Genomic DNA, 18,555 nt, shown 5'->3' with positions numbered 1-18,555 from the left:
GACTTCTAGGCAGGGGCTGAGGGCCTGGGAGCCCAGGAGAGGGTGCCCTGGAGGTTGGGGGCTCAGGTCTGGGTCCACGCACAAAGCTCCTGTAGTTTCCGTAGTTGCAGTGGCTCTTCACAGGGCCCCTCTGGGAAGACGGCACGGAGCTCAGAGCCAGTAAGGGCAAACCAGCCCTCCTGGGCCCGCTGTAGGCTCAGGCCAGCTTTGTAGGGTAGGCGCCCAAGCCGCTCAAAATCCCGGGCCAGCAGATCCTCGGCCAGGGGAGAGACAAATGCCTGGTAGGGGAGGCAGCCAGGGGAGGCTGCATCAGCCAGCAGCACTGCCTGCCCAAGACACCCCAGCCTCCCCAGATACCATCAGGGATGGCCCTTCTCTGGACCCTCACAACACCAAAGCATTCTTGTCCTCTGTTGTAGCACTGATTGCACTGATTGCACTGCTGCTGCTGCTGCTGTCTGTACCCCATCTGTCTCCCTCCCTGCGTAGGAGCTATGAAGAGCCAGGACCAAGACTGGTTATTCTGGGTGTCCAGGACTCTTGAGGATTGATCCTCAGGAGGCTCACAGACAACTGAGGGAGGCTCTCATAGCACAGGGACCTGAGGGTAGAGCTCTCACCATAATGTCCCTGCCTTATCCCTCCAGCCTCTGCTTGCACACCTCTAGGGACAAGAAGCACACTGCCCCTGGAGGCAGCATTGTCCATCTAAGATGACTCTGACTATTACTCATTACTAAGCATTTATAGAGCACCTACAGAATACAAGGCCCAAAGCCCTTCTCCTGCATAGCTGAGGTAGGTCTCCCAACCTTCCCCCAGAGGACTGTAGACTACATCTGGGCTTTGGCCTGAGAAACCTGCCTGATATCTGCTACCCTCAATCCAGCCTCTGCTTCCAACATCAGAGACAGGGAAGCTGGGATACATGGATCAGCCCCATCTTGCCCCTGTCAGTCACCCCTACACCTACCCCACTAACCCAGGCCTACCTTAGCAATGCACTTGACCCACTCGTGAGCCAGCTCCGCACTCTCCAGCCCAAACAGGTACAGCCGTTCTCCTTCTGTGTATACCTCAAAGGTGTGCTCAAAGCTGTAAGTACACAGGCCAGGATTCAGGCCCATTTTGCCCTGCCCAGCCCCTATCCCCACCAACTGACTTTCCCTGCCCCATCAACATTGCCCTTGTGATTACACTTCCCTGGCCCCTAGGGGTGGTGGAAAAGCCTTAGGCTGTGTCCTTTGGAGACCTAGGTCAGTCTCTATACAACCCCGGTTTATTGTGTGACGCTGGGGAGATCCTGCCCTTCTCTGGGCCTATTTCACTGTCTCCCCAGTGGAGGCTCGGACCTTACAGCAACTCTAGTCAGTGATGTGCCCAGGGGTGCTCACCCATGGGTGTCAGGAGGGGGCACTGCCAGGCACACAATCTCGCTGGCCCGAATCTCCCCGTTGGGGGTCACTGCCCGCTCATTCTCATAGTAGCTCAGGACCCCGTCACTAAGGACACACCATCGTCGGCTGAATTCTAGGGAGAAGTTAGTCAGGGGAGCCATGAGGGAGACCCCCACTATGACTTATAAGCCACCTCTCCATCCTTCCTGCCCCTACTCCCACCTGACCCACATGATCTTCATTCTAACTCAAAAGTTTCCCCGAAATCATCTTCCCCTCTGTAGCTCCACCGCTGGGCCAGTCCACACCTCATCTTCTGCCCCAGAACTCTTCATTGGTTTTTTGGCCTCCAGCCTGGCCTCTTCCAAGAGCCAAGAGTGACCTGGCTAAAATCAGACTACACCCTTCCTCTGATCAAAGGATTCCATGGCCCCCCTTGCCCTTAGGACAAAGTCTCTGCTGGGTCTGGCTCTGCCTACCTCTCCAGCTGCCTCTCTGTCACTCCTATACACACCCTGTTTTTGCACACCTGTTCCCTCCCCCTACCACCTGAGTTCACAAACAGCCTTCTATACCCACCCAGGTGCTCTACCCTCCTTTGCCAGAGCACCCATCACTTTGTACTCAGCCTCATCCTACCATGGCTCTGAGGAGACTGACAAGATCCCATAAAGGAAAGGGAATCTGGACCAAGAAGGGTAGTGGAAAGAATAGAATGTCAAGGCCATGCAGGCTTGTACAGTTCATAGCACTAAGCTTCATAGCAGCTCAGAGCTTCCTGGCACCCAAGGCAAAAAAGATGACTCAGATAGTTACATAAATGACATTATCAGGCAAAGGGAGTTAGACCCAAGGCAGCGAGATTGTGAACAGCATAGGTTCCACAGAAATCTCTTGGGGAGTTGGAGAGCTCCATCCCCAGGGTGGCTTATGCAGGAGGGTGCTGAGGGATGTGGTGAGCAATGGCTCAACAATATTCCCACAGCAGAGATTGTCCCTCATCCTGTCCAGGAGGGCCTGACATGTGCCAAGGATGGGCTCCCTCTAGAAGCACCAGTCCTGCCTCAGTCTCCCTTTATTCTGCAGACATGCCTGTACCCAGTGTGTGCCCAGCACTGTCCTAGGTACTGGGGGCTATAGTGGTGCCCAAAAGGAGCTTATGTTCCAGTGGGGTTCAGAAAACTGTGATATACACTTTAGATATAGATAGATACATACTTCAGAAGACAAATTAATACAAGATAAGTGCAGTGTACTTAGTGTAGACAGATATACACTTTAGAAGACTAATACAAGATAAGTCATTTGAAAAAAAATTAGGGTAAAGGGAGAAATTGGGCACGCTATGGATGAGATGGTCAAGGATGTCTCTGCAGAAGTGACAGACCTGATTAAAGTGAAGGACTAGCCAGGAGTAGTAGTGCACACCTTAACTCCCAGCGACTTGGGAGGCTGAGGCAGAAGGATCACTTGAGGCCAGGAGTTCAAAAGCAGCTTGGATAACATAGCGACACCCCCAACTCAAAGAAATAAAAAGGTGAGGGACAGATCATGCAGATACTTGGGGAAAAGCATTTAGGGCAGAGAGAACAGCAAGTGCAAAAGTGGTGGGAGCAAGGAGGCTGGCAGAGCTGAGTAAGCAAAGAGGAGAGGGCATAGAGATAAAAGGTGGGACCACCAGCTGTGTAGGCCCTTGTGGGATATGGAAAGGATTACGGATTTTATTTAAAGTTGAGGAGTAAACAGAAAGCCGAGATAAGAGAGGGGTATGGCTTAAAATTTAGTCCTCAAACCTCCTTCCATTCACAGGCTCTGGATAGCAGATGCCCTAAGAGGTCAATAAAGGCTTCTTTAGTCCAAAGGAAGCTCTGCCAATGAGGGACCTATTCTGGAGTGCTGTGCCCCACCCTACTCTCAATTAGCCTATTTATTAGGCAACTGCTATATACCAGAGACTGTATCCAGGAAGCCCTCCAGGGTGACTCTGCCAGAGTCCACTTGGCCACCCCCATGGTACCAGTCTGGCCAGCCCTGGCTTCCCTAGCCCTGCAAGCCATTCTAAAATGCCACAGGTCAGGACGGTGTCTGGCGCAGGACCCACCTTCCCGAGCACGGCGGTCATGCAGTGGCTTGCCAGCAGAAGCCGTCTTGTAGAGGAAGCCACTGTGGCTCACAGTTGGCAGGATGACTGAGTAGTGCTTTTCCAGGGGCTTCATCGAGTCCACCCGAGGTACTTCTGTGGAGGAGGAATAACTGGTCATGCTCACCATCCAAGGGTGTCTACACCCTACTCTCACTAGGCCAGGCACCTAGGTTCACTTTCAAGTCATCACCCAGGCTCTCCAGCTGCCTGACCAGCAGCCACCAACTTCTACCGCCACCTCCAGGGTTCTGCCCCAACTATTTCTCCACCTCTCCCCACCTGTGGAAAGTCTACTCCATTCCCAAGGCCCAGTTCCAGGGAGCCTCCCTGACTCTCAGCCCATCCCTCGTTGGAGGCATGGGCCAGGTACACTTGCACGAAGGAGCCATTGGGAAAATTCAATAACAATCCCAGGAGAGAGGTTTGTTCCAGACAGTGTGAAGCTCAAGGAAGCAGCCTGGCTCCAGCCCTGCTCCCAGCAGTCAGCAATAAGGAAGGCGGGTGGCGGGTGGCAGGGGGTGGGGGGTGTTCTGCCCTCCGGCCCACACCAGCTGGGTGGTCTTCTGTGCTTCCCTGAACACCTGGGCTTTCTCCAACCCAGTGCACCCCACCCACCCATGGCCCTGCGCCCAGAGCTCCAGCCACTGAGCTCCACCCTTAGTCCTGGCAAGTGGCCGCAGAGGCTAGCCCTGGGCCACGACCAACACTGCTCGCCCCCACCCCGCCCCTCCTCACCCACTCTGACAGTGGGAGACAAATGGGACCCAAACCAGGTCTGTGACTAAGCTCCACCCAGAAAGCAGTGGATAGGGCCGCTATGGTAGGTGACCTGCACACAGATAAATGCAACACACCACCTCTCATGCAACAGCAGATATACTCTGCACACATGCAAACCCCAGAGTTCTCCGGCTGTGCTAGGAGCAAGGAAACAAAGGTCCAGAGCAGCTCAGGGCTGCATAAATACCAGTACATGGGTGCCCCACTGTGGGATACACACTGCAAGTCAGGAAGGGACATCCATGTACCTACACAGTCACACAGACACAGACACGAAGAGACACACATATGAAGCACAAATCTGCACTGACACACATACCCCAACACACCCCAAGTCACACACACTGTTTGTTGCCCCTCGAGGAGTCACTATCACAGCTTGAGAGTGGTATGCAAATCAAACCTCACAGGGCCCTACACAGTCCCTGGTGGACCCCTACTCCACAACTCCTTCAATCACGGCAGCAGGGTTGCCTCATCCTCTGCCACGCTTACCTGTGGTCCGGTTGTTCCGCAGAAATTCCATCTGCAGTGTCTGCCCTGCCTGCTCTGCGAGAGCCAGGGGCGTGGGGGCCTCAGGGTCCCCTGAGAAGCAGTTGATCCCAGCCCCACAGCCCAGGAGTGCCTGGGTCTCAGCCAGGTCTGTGGTGGTGACTGCAGCACACAGGGCCTACGAAGAGGGAGGGGCAGGTCAGCCCAAGCAGAGAGTGAGGGGCCAGCAGAGTCAGGGGTGTAGAGCAAGAGAAGATAGACCAGGAAGGAATCCCCTGGTCTGGATGGCTCATCTTCCAATTGAAAGAGAGAGCAGGGGAAGAAGAAAGAGAAAAGAGGAAGAGAGAAGCCAAAGGAGGGAGGGTGGGCTGCCTCATAGAGGCTGGGGGTTTCCAGCTGCTGGGCCTCACCCCTGCTGGTGGCCCAGACACAGCTGCCCAGTCCACCAGTGAGCCTCCTGAGGATCTCCAGCTCCCTCTGCCTGGTGGAGGGGTGGAGGGGTGCTTTGTAGCTAATTCCTCCCACATTTGAATTCCTCACCGCCTGCCCAGCCCTCCCAACCAATGGGAGTTGCCGCCATCCTGGCTTGCAGGCCATACTGGGCTGGGCTGGGGCAGGACGCCTGGGTCCCTGGGAAGTAGAAGGCTGGCTCCTACTGGCCTTCTAGCTCAACTGAGCCTGCCCTGGGAGGGGTTTCTTGGGGGAGGGGCTGAAGGCCAACCAGAGGTCACACATGGCATCCCCTTGCCTCAAAGCTGGCTGCCTCCTGCTCAGAGACACATCAGGCCCCAAGGCTTGGCTCTTAGCCTGTCAGGGCCTGGGGCCCATACAGGGCCTCTTCATAGTGGGGTGAGGATGGGGGTGGGTCAGAGCAGCCCAGCTGTTTTTCATGAGCCTGACAGGAAATAGCATCCCCATCAAGTTCACTCCTTTTGGCAGGATTCAGAAGGAACAGGACAGGGTGCGGGAGACAGAGGAATCAGGAGGAAGGCAGACAGATGCTGGGAAGTGGCCTTGGCCCAAGGGTCAGGCCTGGCTCCTCCCAGCACTGCCCTAACTTTGTGTGGCTTAGGCAGGGCCCTCCCACCCTCTCGGCCTCAGTTTCCCCATATACCAGCTCATCCCCACGCTGGTAGAACAAATGGGATAAAAAAAAGTAAGGGGTGGACAGCAAGAAGAAAGGGGGTGGCCTCAAGGGGCCCCAGAGGTGCATGCCCTGACCTTGTCCAGCTCCTCCTGGTTGCCAAAGAGCGGGTGGTAGCGACGGTACTTGCCCTCTTGGTACTTGGCCTCCAGATGGTGCCGGCGGGTGCCAGGGCTGCTGTTGGGCTGCAGGGCCTCGCTGGGGGGCACGTTGGCTGCCCAGAAGTGGTTCCCAGCACCATTGCCCAGCTGTAAGAAGAGCTGCAGGTACAGGCAAGAGGTGAGGCCAACAGCCAGCGGGTGTGTCCGGGAGTCTTGGTTTCTGAGGTTGTCAGGCAAGGTGCTGGAGAGCCAGGTCATCTGCCCCTTGGACGTAAGGAGCAGCTTGGCCTGCTGGTGGCCGTGGGTGTTCCCCCCACGATCACTGGGCTGAGCCCAGGTCCTTGGCTCAGTGACAGGACATGAGGCAGACAACCTAACAGGTGGATGCCTCAGGCGTGGTGACTGGTCCCTGGAGGCCTTTCTTTTGCCCCACCCAGTCCCACATCTGGAACTTTGCATTCTTGAGGCTATCATAGCCGGGTGGTGCCTGGCCTGTCAGCCAATGGGGTAGGCAGGGATTTTGGAAACACCTCCTGTCCCCAACATTCCTCTTTGGGCAAGAGGGGTAGGGGTGGATTTGGGGGGAACACAAGGGCCAACATTCAGGGAACTAGATCAGTGGTTGATTCTGTTCATCATTCCACAGCCATCTCCTGGGCCCTCACCTTGCCTTTTTGTCCAGTCCTATGTGGGGTGCTAGGGCCCAGCAGAGAGCAAAGCAGAAACAATCCCTGCCACTACTGACTCACTCTGTGTCTTTGGGCAAGTTATTTTCTCTCCCTGGGCCCCAGTGTCTATAAACTGGTTATTCTAATCTTAATTCGTAGGCTTGTTTTGAAAGTCAGTTCATTAACATATGCAAAGTCCTTAGCATCTATGGGATAAACACACTATGGGGACATGGGAAATTGATGTGACAACCGAATAGCTTGGCCAGGGCTGTCAGAAACGTCCTGTATTGTAAGTGCCTGAGTTTGGCCTCCTGTTGTTTGTTCTCCCATGTACCTACCACGTATACGGCTATGTGGGAACATCAAGTGCTCAAGCATAAAAGTACATTTAAGTGTGTGCCCCAGGCATACACACACATACCCACTGGTGCCTGTGAGTTCAGATGAAATGAAAGGTAAAAGTCTCTGAGGGGAGTGCAAGGTAGGAGAGAAGGCCCTAGATCAGCCAGTAAGTGATGGAAACAGAAAGAGTTGGTGGTCAATATGCATTTGCTGAATAATCTCAGGCAGATTACAGCCCCGTCCAGGGCCTCAGTTTCCACGTCTATTAATGAGATGAGAGCTAAACTAGATGCTGTGTCAGCAAATTCTTTCCTTAAAGGACGAAATAGTAAATATTTTAGGCTTTACAGAACACCTACACTCTCTGTTCCATCATCTTTTTTTTCTTTTGCAGTTTTGGCCATAGCCGGGTTCGAACCCGCCACCCTTTCCATCATCTTTTTTTAACAATACTTTAAAACTATAAATATTCTTAGCTCACTAGCCATTTTGCTGACTCTGCCAAAAATTGTGTTTTCCAAAATCACCACCCACTAGATTATCACAAAGATCTCTCCTGGCTCCTGGGTGCTGGGATCAGCAATTTGGGGAAAGGGGGGTTGGAAAACCCCAGCAGCTGCTTAGTGGGGCAAACCCCAAATATCTGTAGCAAATGGGGGCATCACCACCTCAATGAGTGTTTCTGTCCACACTTTCTTGTCCATCTTCAGGCTCCGCACCTTAGAGACGCCAGCACCCAGTCCACGGTGCTCTCCTGTAGACAGAAGGCCAAGCTCAGGATCACCTGGCACTCCCCTTCCCATGAGCAGATAGGGACAGGGTCAGATAGGCACAAGAGGCCAGAGCAGCCCCCAAGGGATCCCTGTATTCCTCACTGGCCTCCTGTACCAGCCCCCTGCCCCTGGCTCCCTAGTAGCCCCCTGCAGCTTTGCCAGAGTGATCTCTTTAAAATGCAGATCCTGGCACCTTACCTGCTTCCCATACACCATCTTTCTGCCTAGACTCTCTTCCCCCATCTCCCCATGGCTGCTCCTTTTTGTCATTCAGGATCTCAGTTGGCATGTCGCCTCCTGAGAGAAGGCTTCCCTAATGTATGACACGTGCTCTTGCAAGCATGGGCATTCCCGATACTTCTACTGGATCAGGTGTGTGTTTCCTGCCTCTTCAGACTACAGTGGAAGCTGCATTTGAGCAGGAACTTTGGCTGCCTGCTCTATCCTCAGTGCTTAGAGCAAACCTGGCTCATAGCACACACCTTATAGATCTCTGTGGCATGAAAGGCCTGGAGGAGTTGGGGCTGGATGTAATGGAGCCTTGCCCAGCTACAAGGGACCCCAGTGCAAGAAGGGGAGCTGGGGGACACTAGCAGTGTCCAGCACTGCCTGGCTCTGGCCTGGCCTTGCTTCCCTGCACACTCTCCTATGAGCACCCAGTCCACTCTAGCCAGCCCTGTGCCCCATGCACTGATGCCTTCCTTCCTAATCTGGTCCCCAGCTGGGCATCACTTTCCTGCACCCAGATATCATGGCCCAAGCTCCCTGGACATTTGCCCTAGAAGTTCCACAGGTCTTAGGACTCTTCATCTAGCTCAGCGACCTCCCCAGACTCATTCCTACCCTTCAGTTCCTACCACCTCCACCCACCCAGAGCTGTCAGCTGGGCACCATCAGTTCTCATGAGGGCTGAATCCTCAGTGCCTAGCTGTGTCTGGCACATAGCAGACCCTTATTCAATGCTGGCTGAAAAGATGAATGAATTCGGGTCTCTGCCCTCCTTCATTCTCACCCCTGTTATCTGATCAGCCATTGAGAGGTATACACTCTGGATCTTAAACCTCCCCACCCTGGATGCTCATCACTTGCCCAGGCCAGGCCTCCTCCTCCCTTTCCTCATCTGAGCAGCTTCCTCACTGGTCTCCAGTCTCATTCCCATCTCAATTTAGCTTCCACCTGCCAGCCAGAGTCTGACCATAACTCTGACCCTGTCCCTGCCTTCTCTCCCACTCCACACAAAATACTAGCTCCTCCCCCTGCATGCAAAGCTCTGCCTGGACTGACCCTTGCCAACCCCTCTTGCCTGGCCTCCCCCACACTTCTCACGTGACAGAACATGAGACCACAACAGGCCTGCACTCAAGTCCGGGCTCAACTACTTGCCAAATGACCCTGACTAGGCCACTTTCCCGATCTCTGTGCCTCAGTACCACCCTCCTGATGTGAGTTATTGAATCCGTGCCTTGAGATGTAAGGCCTGCAGATTAATCAGAGTGGGAAAAACTTGGCACATAAAAGAAGTCCCAGTACTAGTGGATTTGGTTGCTATCTCTACTTCAGCCCATCCTGCCAGACAGGCCACCAGCCCCCTGACCAGCCAGCCTGCCATGCTTCCACCCAGTGCCTGACACCACCACATACCTGCACAACGCTTGCAGATGACGACGCAGAGGTTGATGGAGGCCCAGTCAGGCTGGGCAGCCCCACAGTCGGCACAAGACCTGTTGGGGGCTGCAGCCCAGATGCGCTCGGCCACTTCTGAGGTGGACAGAGCCTCAGCGATGGCTCCCTGCATGGCCTCTAGCCACTGCTCCTTCTCTAGCTCCGAGTCTGCAGAGAAGCTGAGGACATAGGAGTAGGGGACTTCTGGGGAAAGGCTCAGAGGAGTTTCAGGGCAGCACAAGGGGCACAGCATGAAGTGGTGGGGGCACAGGTGTTGGGAGCTCCTGGGCAGAAGGAGAAGGAATCCTGGGTCTGGTAGGGAAGGTAGGTGTGGACAATGGCAAGGATACCAAGACCTGAGTGATATACAGGGGGTGGGGGAGCCCAAGGGGAGTGGGGAAGGATGCTGGGAAGAAATGACACCTGAGCTAAGACTCGACAGATAAGAAGGGCTGAGCCAGGTGAAGAGGTAGAAGGGCGTTCTAGACAGAGAGAAGAGCATGTGCAAAGGGGCAGTCCAGGACCTGTGGGCAGGAGGGCAGACTGGCAGAGAAGAGGCTGGGAAGCAGACAGAGCCAGGCAGAAGAAGTCAAAGTGTACCCTGAGGACAATGGAGAACCTGCAGAGGGTTTAAATGGGAAGGAGGAGAGGGCACAGAGATGTCTTAAAAAGACCTCTCTGCCATCCCATCCTCAAATTCCTTCCTATCTCAGCCCCAAATGCAATATACCCTGTGGCCCCACCCCACAAACAATGCCATTGGCCCAACATATACAGACACCTGCGGCCCTGCCACACCATTCCTGTTCTTCAGGATGGGAAGCCCTGGTTAAACAATAAATGCATAACTGTCCCTAAAAAATAAAAAAGAAGAAAGACCTTCTGGCTCTTTCCCTGCTAATGCTGCTGCCACCACTGCAGAGTCATATATGCATTCAAGAGTCTACTCCACCCATACCCCACTGCCATAGCTGAGGAAGGCATGGCTGCCAGAAGTGTAAAGGCTGTGAGCAGCACTCTATGAGAGGTGCTATGCACTGCCATTATCCATGACAGGCTGGCATGTGGAATTTGCAATGCCACCAAAGCCTCAGACAAAAGCCAAGCCCATCTTTCTGCGCTGACATCCACTGTCACCAGCCATGTGTGTCACGTTGGAAGAGGCCCTTTGTGCTAAACACCAAACCAACCTAATTAAGGTTAATGACAATGAAAAACTAGAGGAGGCTAAGTATAGTGGCACATGTGGGTAATCCCAGCACTTTGGGAGGTAGAGGCAGAAGGATTACTAGGGGCCAGCCTGAGCAATGTAGCAAGGCCCTGTCTGTATTTAAAAAAAAAAAAAAATTTAAACATTAGCCAGGCATGGTATATGCACCTATAGTCCTAGATACTTGGGAGGCTGAGGTGGGAGGACTGCTTGTGCCAGGAGTTCAAGGCCATAGTGAGCTATGATTACACCAATGTACTCCAGCCTAAGGGACAGTGAGAGACCCTGTCTCTAAAAAAATTTTAAAAAGAACAAAAAAAGAGGGAAAACCCCATAAAGTGATTGGTTGCAATTGTATAGTAGTTAAAAACTATGGCAAACATTCTCAGGCTAACAATGTCATTAAAGAGTATTTTTCTAAGCTTTGGTATGAACTCAAAGTAATCAAGAGTATTTCAAATGTAAGAAATGAACAAATAAAAGCTTAGCCTCTCTCTCTCTCTAAAAAAAACCCTTCTGACAGTCAGAGTAGATGGAATGAAAAAACCCAGACCAGTACCCAAAGGGTGAGGCAGCAGGAGCCTGGGGCCAGAGTGGTGAGGGCAGAGCAGGGGGAGCCAATGTGGTAGGGATGAGTTTGCACAGGGGTGAAAGGAGAGGCAAGGATCCCATGGCTGGAGGGAGTGGGCAGAACAGGAGTGGGGAAAGTGAACAGAGGAGATGGCCACAGAGCTGGGGGATTGCAGGCCTACAGCTCAGAGGAGGATCTGGCTGTAGACAGACATCTGGGCTGAGGACAGAGAGATAGTGCTGGTGACAGTGCCAGTGCTTACGGGGCAGTTACTACCCACTGCTACAAAGACTCCTTGGTTCCCCAGGAAAGTGAGGCACAGATTTCCCAAGTGACACAGCTAGTCAGTAGTATACTCAGGATTTGAACCTGGGCACAGCAAAGTGCCTGAAAGGTGGTGGCAAAAGGCCGGGGAATAAGTGAGGAAGGGGCAGAAGACAGAGACAGACACTCGGCAAAAGCTGAGGTCAGAGGAAACCAAGACGGCAGAGCCTTGGAGGCCCAGGAAGAAGCACCCAGCACAGGCCCAGAGTCAAAGAGAAGCCACCTCAGTTGGACAAGTATACTTTCTAGAGGGAGTGAGAGCAGCAGGGGAGAAGGTAGTAGTTGCAGCACGGCGGGCAGGGGAGGACAGTGATGGCCAAAGGGGGCACTGTGAAGAGTGAGACCTCTTAGAAGGGAGGGATCAGAGCAAGCAGTTCTGGCACAGGTGGGAACCCGTTTTAGAAGAAGGAGCAGCTTCCCGCTTCTCATACTCTGCAAAAAGACCTCCTGGGAGGGAGGTGGGGGGGAGGAAGAAAAGGAAAGGGAGGCTCTACCTGAAGATGCGGTAGGGTGTGGTGAGGTCAAAGCTTCGACGATCCACTTCCTTCACATTGCCCACACTCATGTCCACAAAGGTGATGCCAATGCCCAGGTGGTACTCCTAGCAGACAGGTGGGATGGGATGAGGGCAGGGCTTTGGGGCAGGGCTTAGGCTTATGTAACAGTGAGGAGGAGATGAAGGAGCCAGAGTAGAGGCTGGAGAGTGGTACTCAGGGACCAGGCAGAAGGGCTCACAACTAGGAGGGAATGGGAAGGGCAGGGCTCAGGTCCTGGAGACCTGGTGCAAGGGGAGGAACCAGGGGGGCCTGGGACAGAGGAAGTGGGGGATCCTTGAAGTGGGGAAATATTGGGGGAGGGCCCGGGGCAATAGGAGCGATGAGGGGGATAGACATGAGCAGGGGAGAGAGGTTCAGTGACCTGGCCAAACCCTTAGCACCTCCAGATTCTTGTAGAGTTGTACTTTGTCGCCGACCACAGCCACATACAGCTTATTCTTGAAGCCACGCAGCTCCAAGCTGCCAGCGTGGTCAGGCTGCTCTGAACCTGGCACTCCCAGCAGGTAAGCACTAGACAGCCGGGCCCGGGTACGCTGCTCAGCCACTGCCTGCTGCAGGGCCTGCACCCATGCATTCCGCTCCGCTGAGGAAGAAGTGAGGTAGAAGCCTGAGCTGGGCCTGGCAGGGAGTGAGCGTTCAGGAGTCTCCCGGCCCTGGGCTCCTCAAGCAGCACCCCCGCCCGAAAGCCATCACAGATGGCCCACCTATCACTCTGTCTGACTTCCCTGACTCAAACCAGCTCCTGCTGCAATCTCAGCTGTGCCACTGATGCTGGCAAGGTGCTTCACTTACCTGAGCCTGTCTCCCCCATAAACAGGAAAGTGTGGTTCTGAGGAGTCACAGTCCCCTCTTTTTTCCCCTACTCAACAAAGGGATGATGCCTCCCCACATAAGATGTGAGGGACAGATGTGCCCTAGTTCTCTGCCCCATTTCTCTGGCCAAACTTGTTCTCCCCACTCCATGAACACACATACACAACCCCCCAAACTTCCCACCATCACTCTCTGCCCGGAAGGCAAAGGTCCGGTTGTTTGTAATCACTTCAAACTTCTGGTCCCCAATGACAGCCACACGGGAGATGCAGGCCACAGAGATAAAGCGCTTAGAGTAGGCATCCTGGGAAAGAGAGAAAATCTGTATTTTCTATTTCAGGGCCCAGCACCTCCCTGACTGCCCCCAGCCTCTGCTGAAATGAAGGCTGCAGTTCTGTCTCATGCAGGTGGACAGGGACAGCCCTGATACTGACCCTGATCATGGCCCATAGCCAGCCAGTGGGCTAGGAGGACACAATTGGAAAAGTCAGACTAGAGCTCTGGGGAGGAATCCACCTAGGTCTGTTGTCAGGGTTCAGCCTAGGCTGGAGCAGGAGTTGTGTCAGGGACTGATGCAGACCTCACCTTGTTACTGTCGAAGTAGCGCAGGTAATCAGCATCTAGTCTCACCCATCGTTTCTGATAGATATACGATCTGGAGAGGGAGAGAAACAACAGAGCAAAGGACTAGGGGCGAGAGGATAGGTTTCAGGATCTCCCAGCCCCTCCAGCAGTCACACACAGAGTTAGGGTCAGCCAGGTTCAAGGGACGAAGGACCCCAAATGGCCACTGAGAAGAAGATTGACGTTATCTAGCAAGAGTGAGTCAAACTCACAGTACGACTTCCCAATTTAAAGGACAATAAAACAGGTCTGGAGGGAGATCTACAGAAAATCTTGGGTCCCTCTAGTTTTCTGATCCGCGATACCAGTGTCCTAGAGCACCATCCGGCCCCGTGCAGAGCACCAAGAGGCCTCACTCACCCCTGCGGTGGGTTCTTGTCCAGCCAGCCTGCCTTGATGACAGATGTGATGGGGGTAGAGCCCCCAGGCAGCCCATCCATGGGGTGTGGTGGGAGTTCGGGAATCAGGCTTGGCAAGGGCAAGTTCAGGGTGCTGGTGTGCCATCCACTACTAGGGAGAGAGGAGAGGAGCTGAGGGGGCTGGCCAAGTAGGCGAGTGGTGGGAGGGCTGGGAGTAGGAGGCTTGGCTTTCAGGGAAGGGAAGTGCTGAGAGGAGTGGATGCTCACTTGGGGACACCCTCATAGGCGTGGTCGTCCTCATCCTCATCCTCATCCTCTCGGTCGTCCCCAGACAGCTCCTCCCCCTCGCTCAGCAGACTGGCAACACGCACGGCTCGTGGGACTACGCTCAGTGGTTGCTCCTCCTGCCCCCAAACCCACAGCATCATCCTTCCCTTCTGCCCAGATCACACCCACCCAGGGGTTGCCACACCCCCTCTGTCTATGCAGGCTGACCCACACAACTCAGCACTTTTACTTCTGTTTCTTCACATTCTCCTCCCCCACCAACGGAGCCCACAGAGGGCCCCAGGGTCACAAGGACAGGAGAACCAGTGGCCAGCACCAACCCAGGCCACAAAGACAGAAACATAAAGGGACAGAGAAAAAGATTTGGGGCCAGAGAGATAAGACAAGCAGCCAGACATGGGAACACAGAAAAGGAAACAAAGATAGACACTGCACGACAGATGTGCACCAGACACAGAGGGAGGAAAGAGGCCACAAACCACCCAGCAGAAGTCACAGACCAGAACTCCAACCATGGCCCAGGGCTCAGGGGCTATGATTGACCCCTGACCCCTGCATGGTATGAAGAGGAAGTGAGGGAGAACAGCTCTCTTGTGATATGGCTGCCCACTCTCTATTTGATGGTCCCCACGGTCTAAAGGGCAGCAGACCAGCCTTCCCTCTACACTGATAGGCAGACAGCCCAAACCCTTACCACTGCCCTGCCCCACCTTCTTGATCATCACGCTGGTGGGGGCCCCTGGCCCCTCCTCTGGGAGATCATAGTAGTCAGAGTCATCTGGTGAAAGAGTGATAGGGGAGACTCAGAAGCAAGGCCTCCTCTCCTGGGGCACCTCACCTTAGCTTCATAAAACCACCCCAGACCAAGAAAGATCCCCACCCCCACCTCAGCTCAGCTTTCAGAAAAGGTACAGGGGACAGGAAGTACTATTTTATACCCTTGGGGCCTCATGGGTATAAAAGGGGTGGCCAAGGAGAGGCCTGGCCACCTCTGAGAGTTCTAAGCAGGCAGCAAAGTTGGTGGTCAGGGCCAAACTGTCCAAAAAAGGATAAAAAAGCAATAAAAATCAAGAAAAGTAGACTGCCCAGGAAAAGCAAACCACCCGCTACCATGGGAAATGCTTCAAGACTAAATCATGGGGAACTCAAAAAGTCTGCCATGTCCCCACACGTAACAATCAGTGGGTCAGAGAGCCAGGTGCTGTCTCCATTCGAAGATGATGCTCCGGGAGGCTGAGTGACCTTTCAAGGCCACACAATGGGCTGGTAGGAGGGCAGAACAGAATGAGGCGTGGGATCCTCATATACTCTCCAGGGGCCCATCCTAGACAACCCACCCAGAGCCCCATCCCCTGGTGGCAGCACTCACCGAATTCCGGGAATGGGCGTTGAGGCTTCGGAGGGATCTCAGGTGGGCAGGGAGGTGGAGATGGGGTCTGGGGAGGCCCTGAGGGGAGAGTGGACAGGGGCTCCTCAGGGTCTAGCTGGGGAGGGGATGATAGTGGTGGTGGCAATAACTTCTCCTTGGAGGGAAAGCTGGAACAGAACAAAAGTTAGGCATCACTAAGTGATAGACTCCAACCCACCAAGCCCTCAGCTCACCTGAGTTTCAGTAAAACTCATTCATTATACAAACTCACATACACAGATGAGCAGTCCTCCAAAAGCCCTCCTCATCTCATTTCCCTGGCCAAAACCCTTCCTAGGTCCCCAAAGCCTAAAGGAAACAGGCACCCTCTGTCCTAGTGCTCTAGCTTTTAGCCCCATGTACCCACTGGGTCTCCACTCTGGAGGAGGGATAAACACCAAACTGGGGAGTCTGGGAAGGCTTCCTGGAGGAGGCGATGCTTGACCTGAGAAGGCATCTGATGATAAAGGAAAGGGATGGGATTGAAATGGGATTCAAGGCCCAAGTCACAGACCAGAGCCTTAGGAGCAAATTCCTAAGATTTTGTATTGTGGGCCTCTGGCTCAAGATCATCTTCTTTCTTGCCTAGACTTGGATGTTGACTACCTCTTGGGTGCCTTCAGATCCCTCAACTCACCTCAGCCCATCATACTCATCTTCCACAACACCAATTTCTCATCCCTGCTATTGCTCCCCCGAGGAACCTTCCCCCAACTCTCCAAGGCCAGTTTCAGGCCCCCTGGGCTCTCAAGGCACAGATCACACTCCCTGCATCTCCTGAAGGGCTTTGGCATCAAGGACATGGATTTGAACCTTGCCTTAGTTCCTGTGTGTCCTGGGGCAAGCACCTAGCTGCTCTGAGCCTCAGTTTCCTCTTCTGTAAGATAAGGACTGTATTAGTGACCTGGCAGAGCAGCTGGAGGATTAACCAAGATAAGACATGTCATGTGCCAACACACAGGATGCCCAGGGACCACCAGCAGGAACCAGAGGCCCTTGAAGGCCTGGCCCCACCAGCTATCTCTGCCAGGGTCCTGTAGGAGCCAAGGAAAGGCATCAGAACAGAAGGGTAACTTCTCCCACTAGTTGTTTCTGGCCTGGTCTTTATATTACCCCAATGTTCCTGGCAGTGACTGACATGTGAGACTACCACAAAAGCAAGGAAGAACCATGAGGGAGGGACAGGGCCTGCCTGGGGAATTGTCATGATACCAGGCCTTTGCACAAGCTGTTGCCTCCACCAGTAATACCTTTCTCCCTGTTCTCGGACTAGGAAACATTCACTCATTCTTTAACTCTAAAACCAAGCCTCCCTCCTCTGAACATCTTCTCCGACTCTCTTTTTGCTCTCCCAGCCTATCTACATTTCCCTACATTATGAGCTTCATATAAATTATTTCAAAAGATATTTTTCAAAGTATCTCCTTCATGCCAAGTAATGTGCTAACACCTAAGCCAGGATCTGAACCCTGACTCCAATGTCTATTGCTTCTTAGGACACATGGCTCCTTCCACATCAACCTGTACTGCAACCATCTCTCCCCTGTGTGTGACATAACCCTTCCATCGTCTGTGTGGGAATCTGACCTTCAGCTAGCTTTCTAGCTCTGTTCCCCCAGAAGCCTGGTAAAGGTGGTATGACAGTCGTGTTACTAGGCAACACTGCCTTTGGCAGCAATGGTCTGAGAGAAGAACTGCATCTGAACTGAGAGGAACTGCAAGTGAACTCTCTACTTGGTGGAGACTCCAGGGCTTTGGGTTTCCCCAGTATGGTGACTTGTAAACTGGGCACGTCTCATGCACGGGCCTGAAACCACACCTGTGGGGTTGTTATATATATCCTGGCTCCTGTGGCAAGAGATTCCTAAGCCAGGCTGGCTCATGAGTCACTTATCCACTGTGAGTCTCACTCCTTTACTCCTAGAGGGTATGTGGTTCCACAAGCTATGTGGACTATGGCGGGATTGCTATAAGGATCCCACAGCAGATGAAGATCTGTCATCGCCTGGTGGAAAGCTGATGCCAAGTGGGGCCCATGGCAGTCTTGACAGTTTGAATGTTTAGCTGGACCTACGAAGCCACCCTGGTGGGCACTGCATAAAACTGCCTCCCTCATGTGACCCTGAGCCTTTTTAGGGCAGGGGGCAGCATCTGTCTTGATATTCCCACAGTGCAGTATGGGCTTGTGACCTAGTCAGCATCAAGAGTATGTGGGCTGGCTGGGTGGGGATGTAGGTAGACAAATGGATGGGTGGCAGGTAGATGGTAGATGGGTAGTTGATCCTTAGGGTTGGAAGAGAGGCAAGTTTAAGGGATACAACCTGTCCCTACCTCCTCTGGACTGCAATCTGGCTGGCCCTGGCCCAACAGCTTAGAATGCTGCCTTTAGCTAATCACAGGCTGGGCTTCTAATGGCCCCTACCTCTTGGACTCTGGGAGACAGGCCCAACAGCATGACCTGGAGTGGACATGAAGTGACTGAGGGAATGCTTATAGGCCCAAGAGCATGACCTGGGGTGCTGGCTCTAGATGGTCACTGTCCTTAGGTGTAACCTGACAGACAAATCAATCCATTGGGCTGCTGCCTCCCAGAATCCAAGAGGGACAGGTCATTAGAAGCCCAGCCTATATGATTAGCCAAGGGCAGAACTCCAAGCTGTTGGGCCAGGGCCAGCCTGATTTTAGTCTAGGGGAAGTAGGGACAGGCTCTACCCCTCTATCTCCCAAAGCTCCCCCTGCATCTAAGGGCAGAGCTAAGGGGAAGGTGGTAGTAATGAGCAAAAATGCCCACCTGCTGCCACTCAACAGGATCAAGTGTCATCAGCCTGCTTACCTCTGGCAGCCCATCCCATCCCCATCACTCTTGAGGGGTCTGCCCATCCTGCCTGCTGGGATG

The 18,555-nt window shown here is 53.6% G+C and overlaps 1 protein-coding gene across 5 annotated transcripts in view; it reads right to left on the bottom strand.

Annotated features, from left to right (window-relative positions):
• Positions 1–18,555, bottom strand: part of ARAP1 (ArfGAP with RhoGAP domain, ankyrin repeat and PH domain 1) — a 70,590-nt gene that overhangs the window by 11,908 nt on the left and 40,127 nt on the right. For 4 of the 5 annotated variants that reach the window (XR_002772101.1, XM_023510410.1, XM_023510306.1 and 1 more), the window contains 16 exons: positions 15,621–15,787; positions 14,962–15,029; positions 14,231–14,367; positions 13,965–14,114; positions 13,566–13,635; positions 13,164–13,284; positions 12,548–12,750; positions 12,105–12,211; positions 9,485–9,684; positions 7,739–7,824; positions 6,034–6,216; positions 4,816–4,990; positions 3,499–3,633; positions 1,395–1,530; positions 993–1,095; positions 83–278 (listed from right to left, as the gene is read on the bottom strand). Coding sequence is in view for 4 of the 5 variants with exons in the window: in XM_023510410.1 (XP_023366178.1) it covers positions 83–278; positions 993–1,095; positions 1,395–1,530; positions 3,499–3,633; positions 4,816–4,990; positions 6,034–6,216; positions 7,739–7,824; positions 9,485–9,684; positions 12,105–12,211; positions 12,548–12,750; positions 13,164–13,284; positions 13,566–13,635; positions 13,965–14,114; positions 14,231–14,367; positions 14,962–15,029; positions 15,621–15,787 (2,237 nt within the window). In the remaining variant the exon portion in view is untranslated. The remainder of the gene's footprint in view (positions 1–82; positions 279–992; positions 1,096–1,394; positions 1,531–3,498; positions 3,634–4,815; positions 4,991–6,033; positions 6,217–7,738; positions 7,825–9,484; positions 9,685–12,104; positions 12,212–12,547; positions 12,751–13,163; positions 13,285–13,565; positions 13,636–13,964; positions 14,115–14,230; positions 14,368–14,961; positions 15,030–15,620; positions 15,788–18,555) is intronic. The other variant, XM_012803056.2, reaches the window with a different exon arrangement.

This window comes from Otolemur garnettii, unplaced genomic scaffold (assembly GCF_000181295.1).
Source record: "Otolemur garnettii isolate 467f Iridium unplaced genomic scaffold, OtoGar3 scaffold00001, whole genome shotgun sequence".
NCBI lineage: Eukaryota > Metazoa > Chordata > Mammalia > Primates > Galagidae > Otolemur > Otolemur garnettii.
Note: the sequence above shows the minus strand (reverse complement) of the source record. Positions and strands in the feature narration are given on the sequence as shown.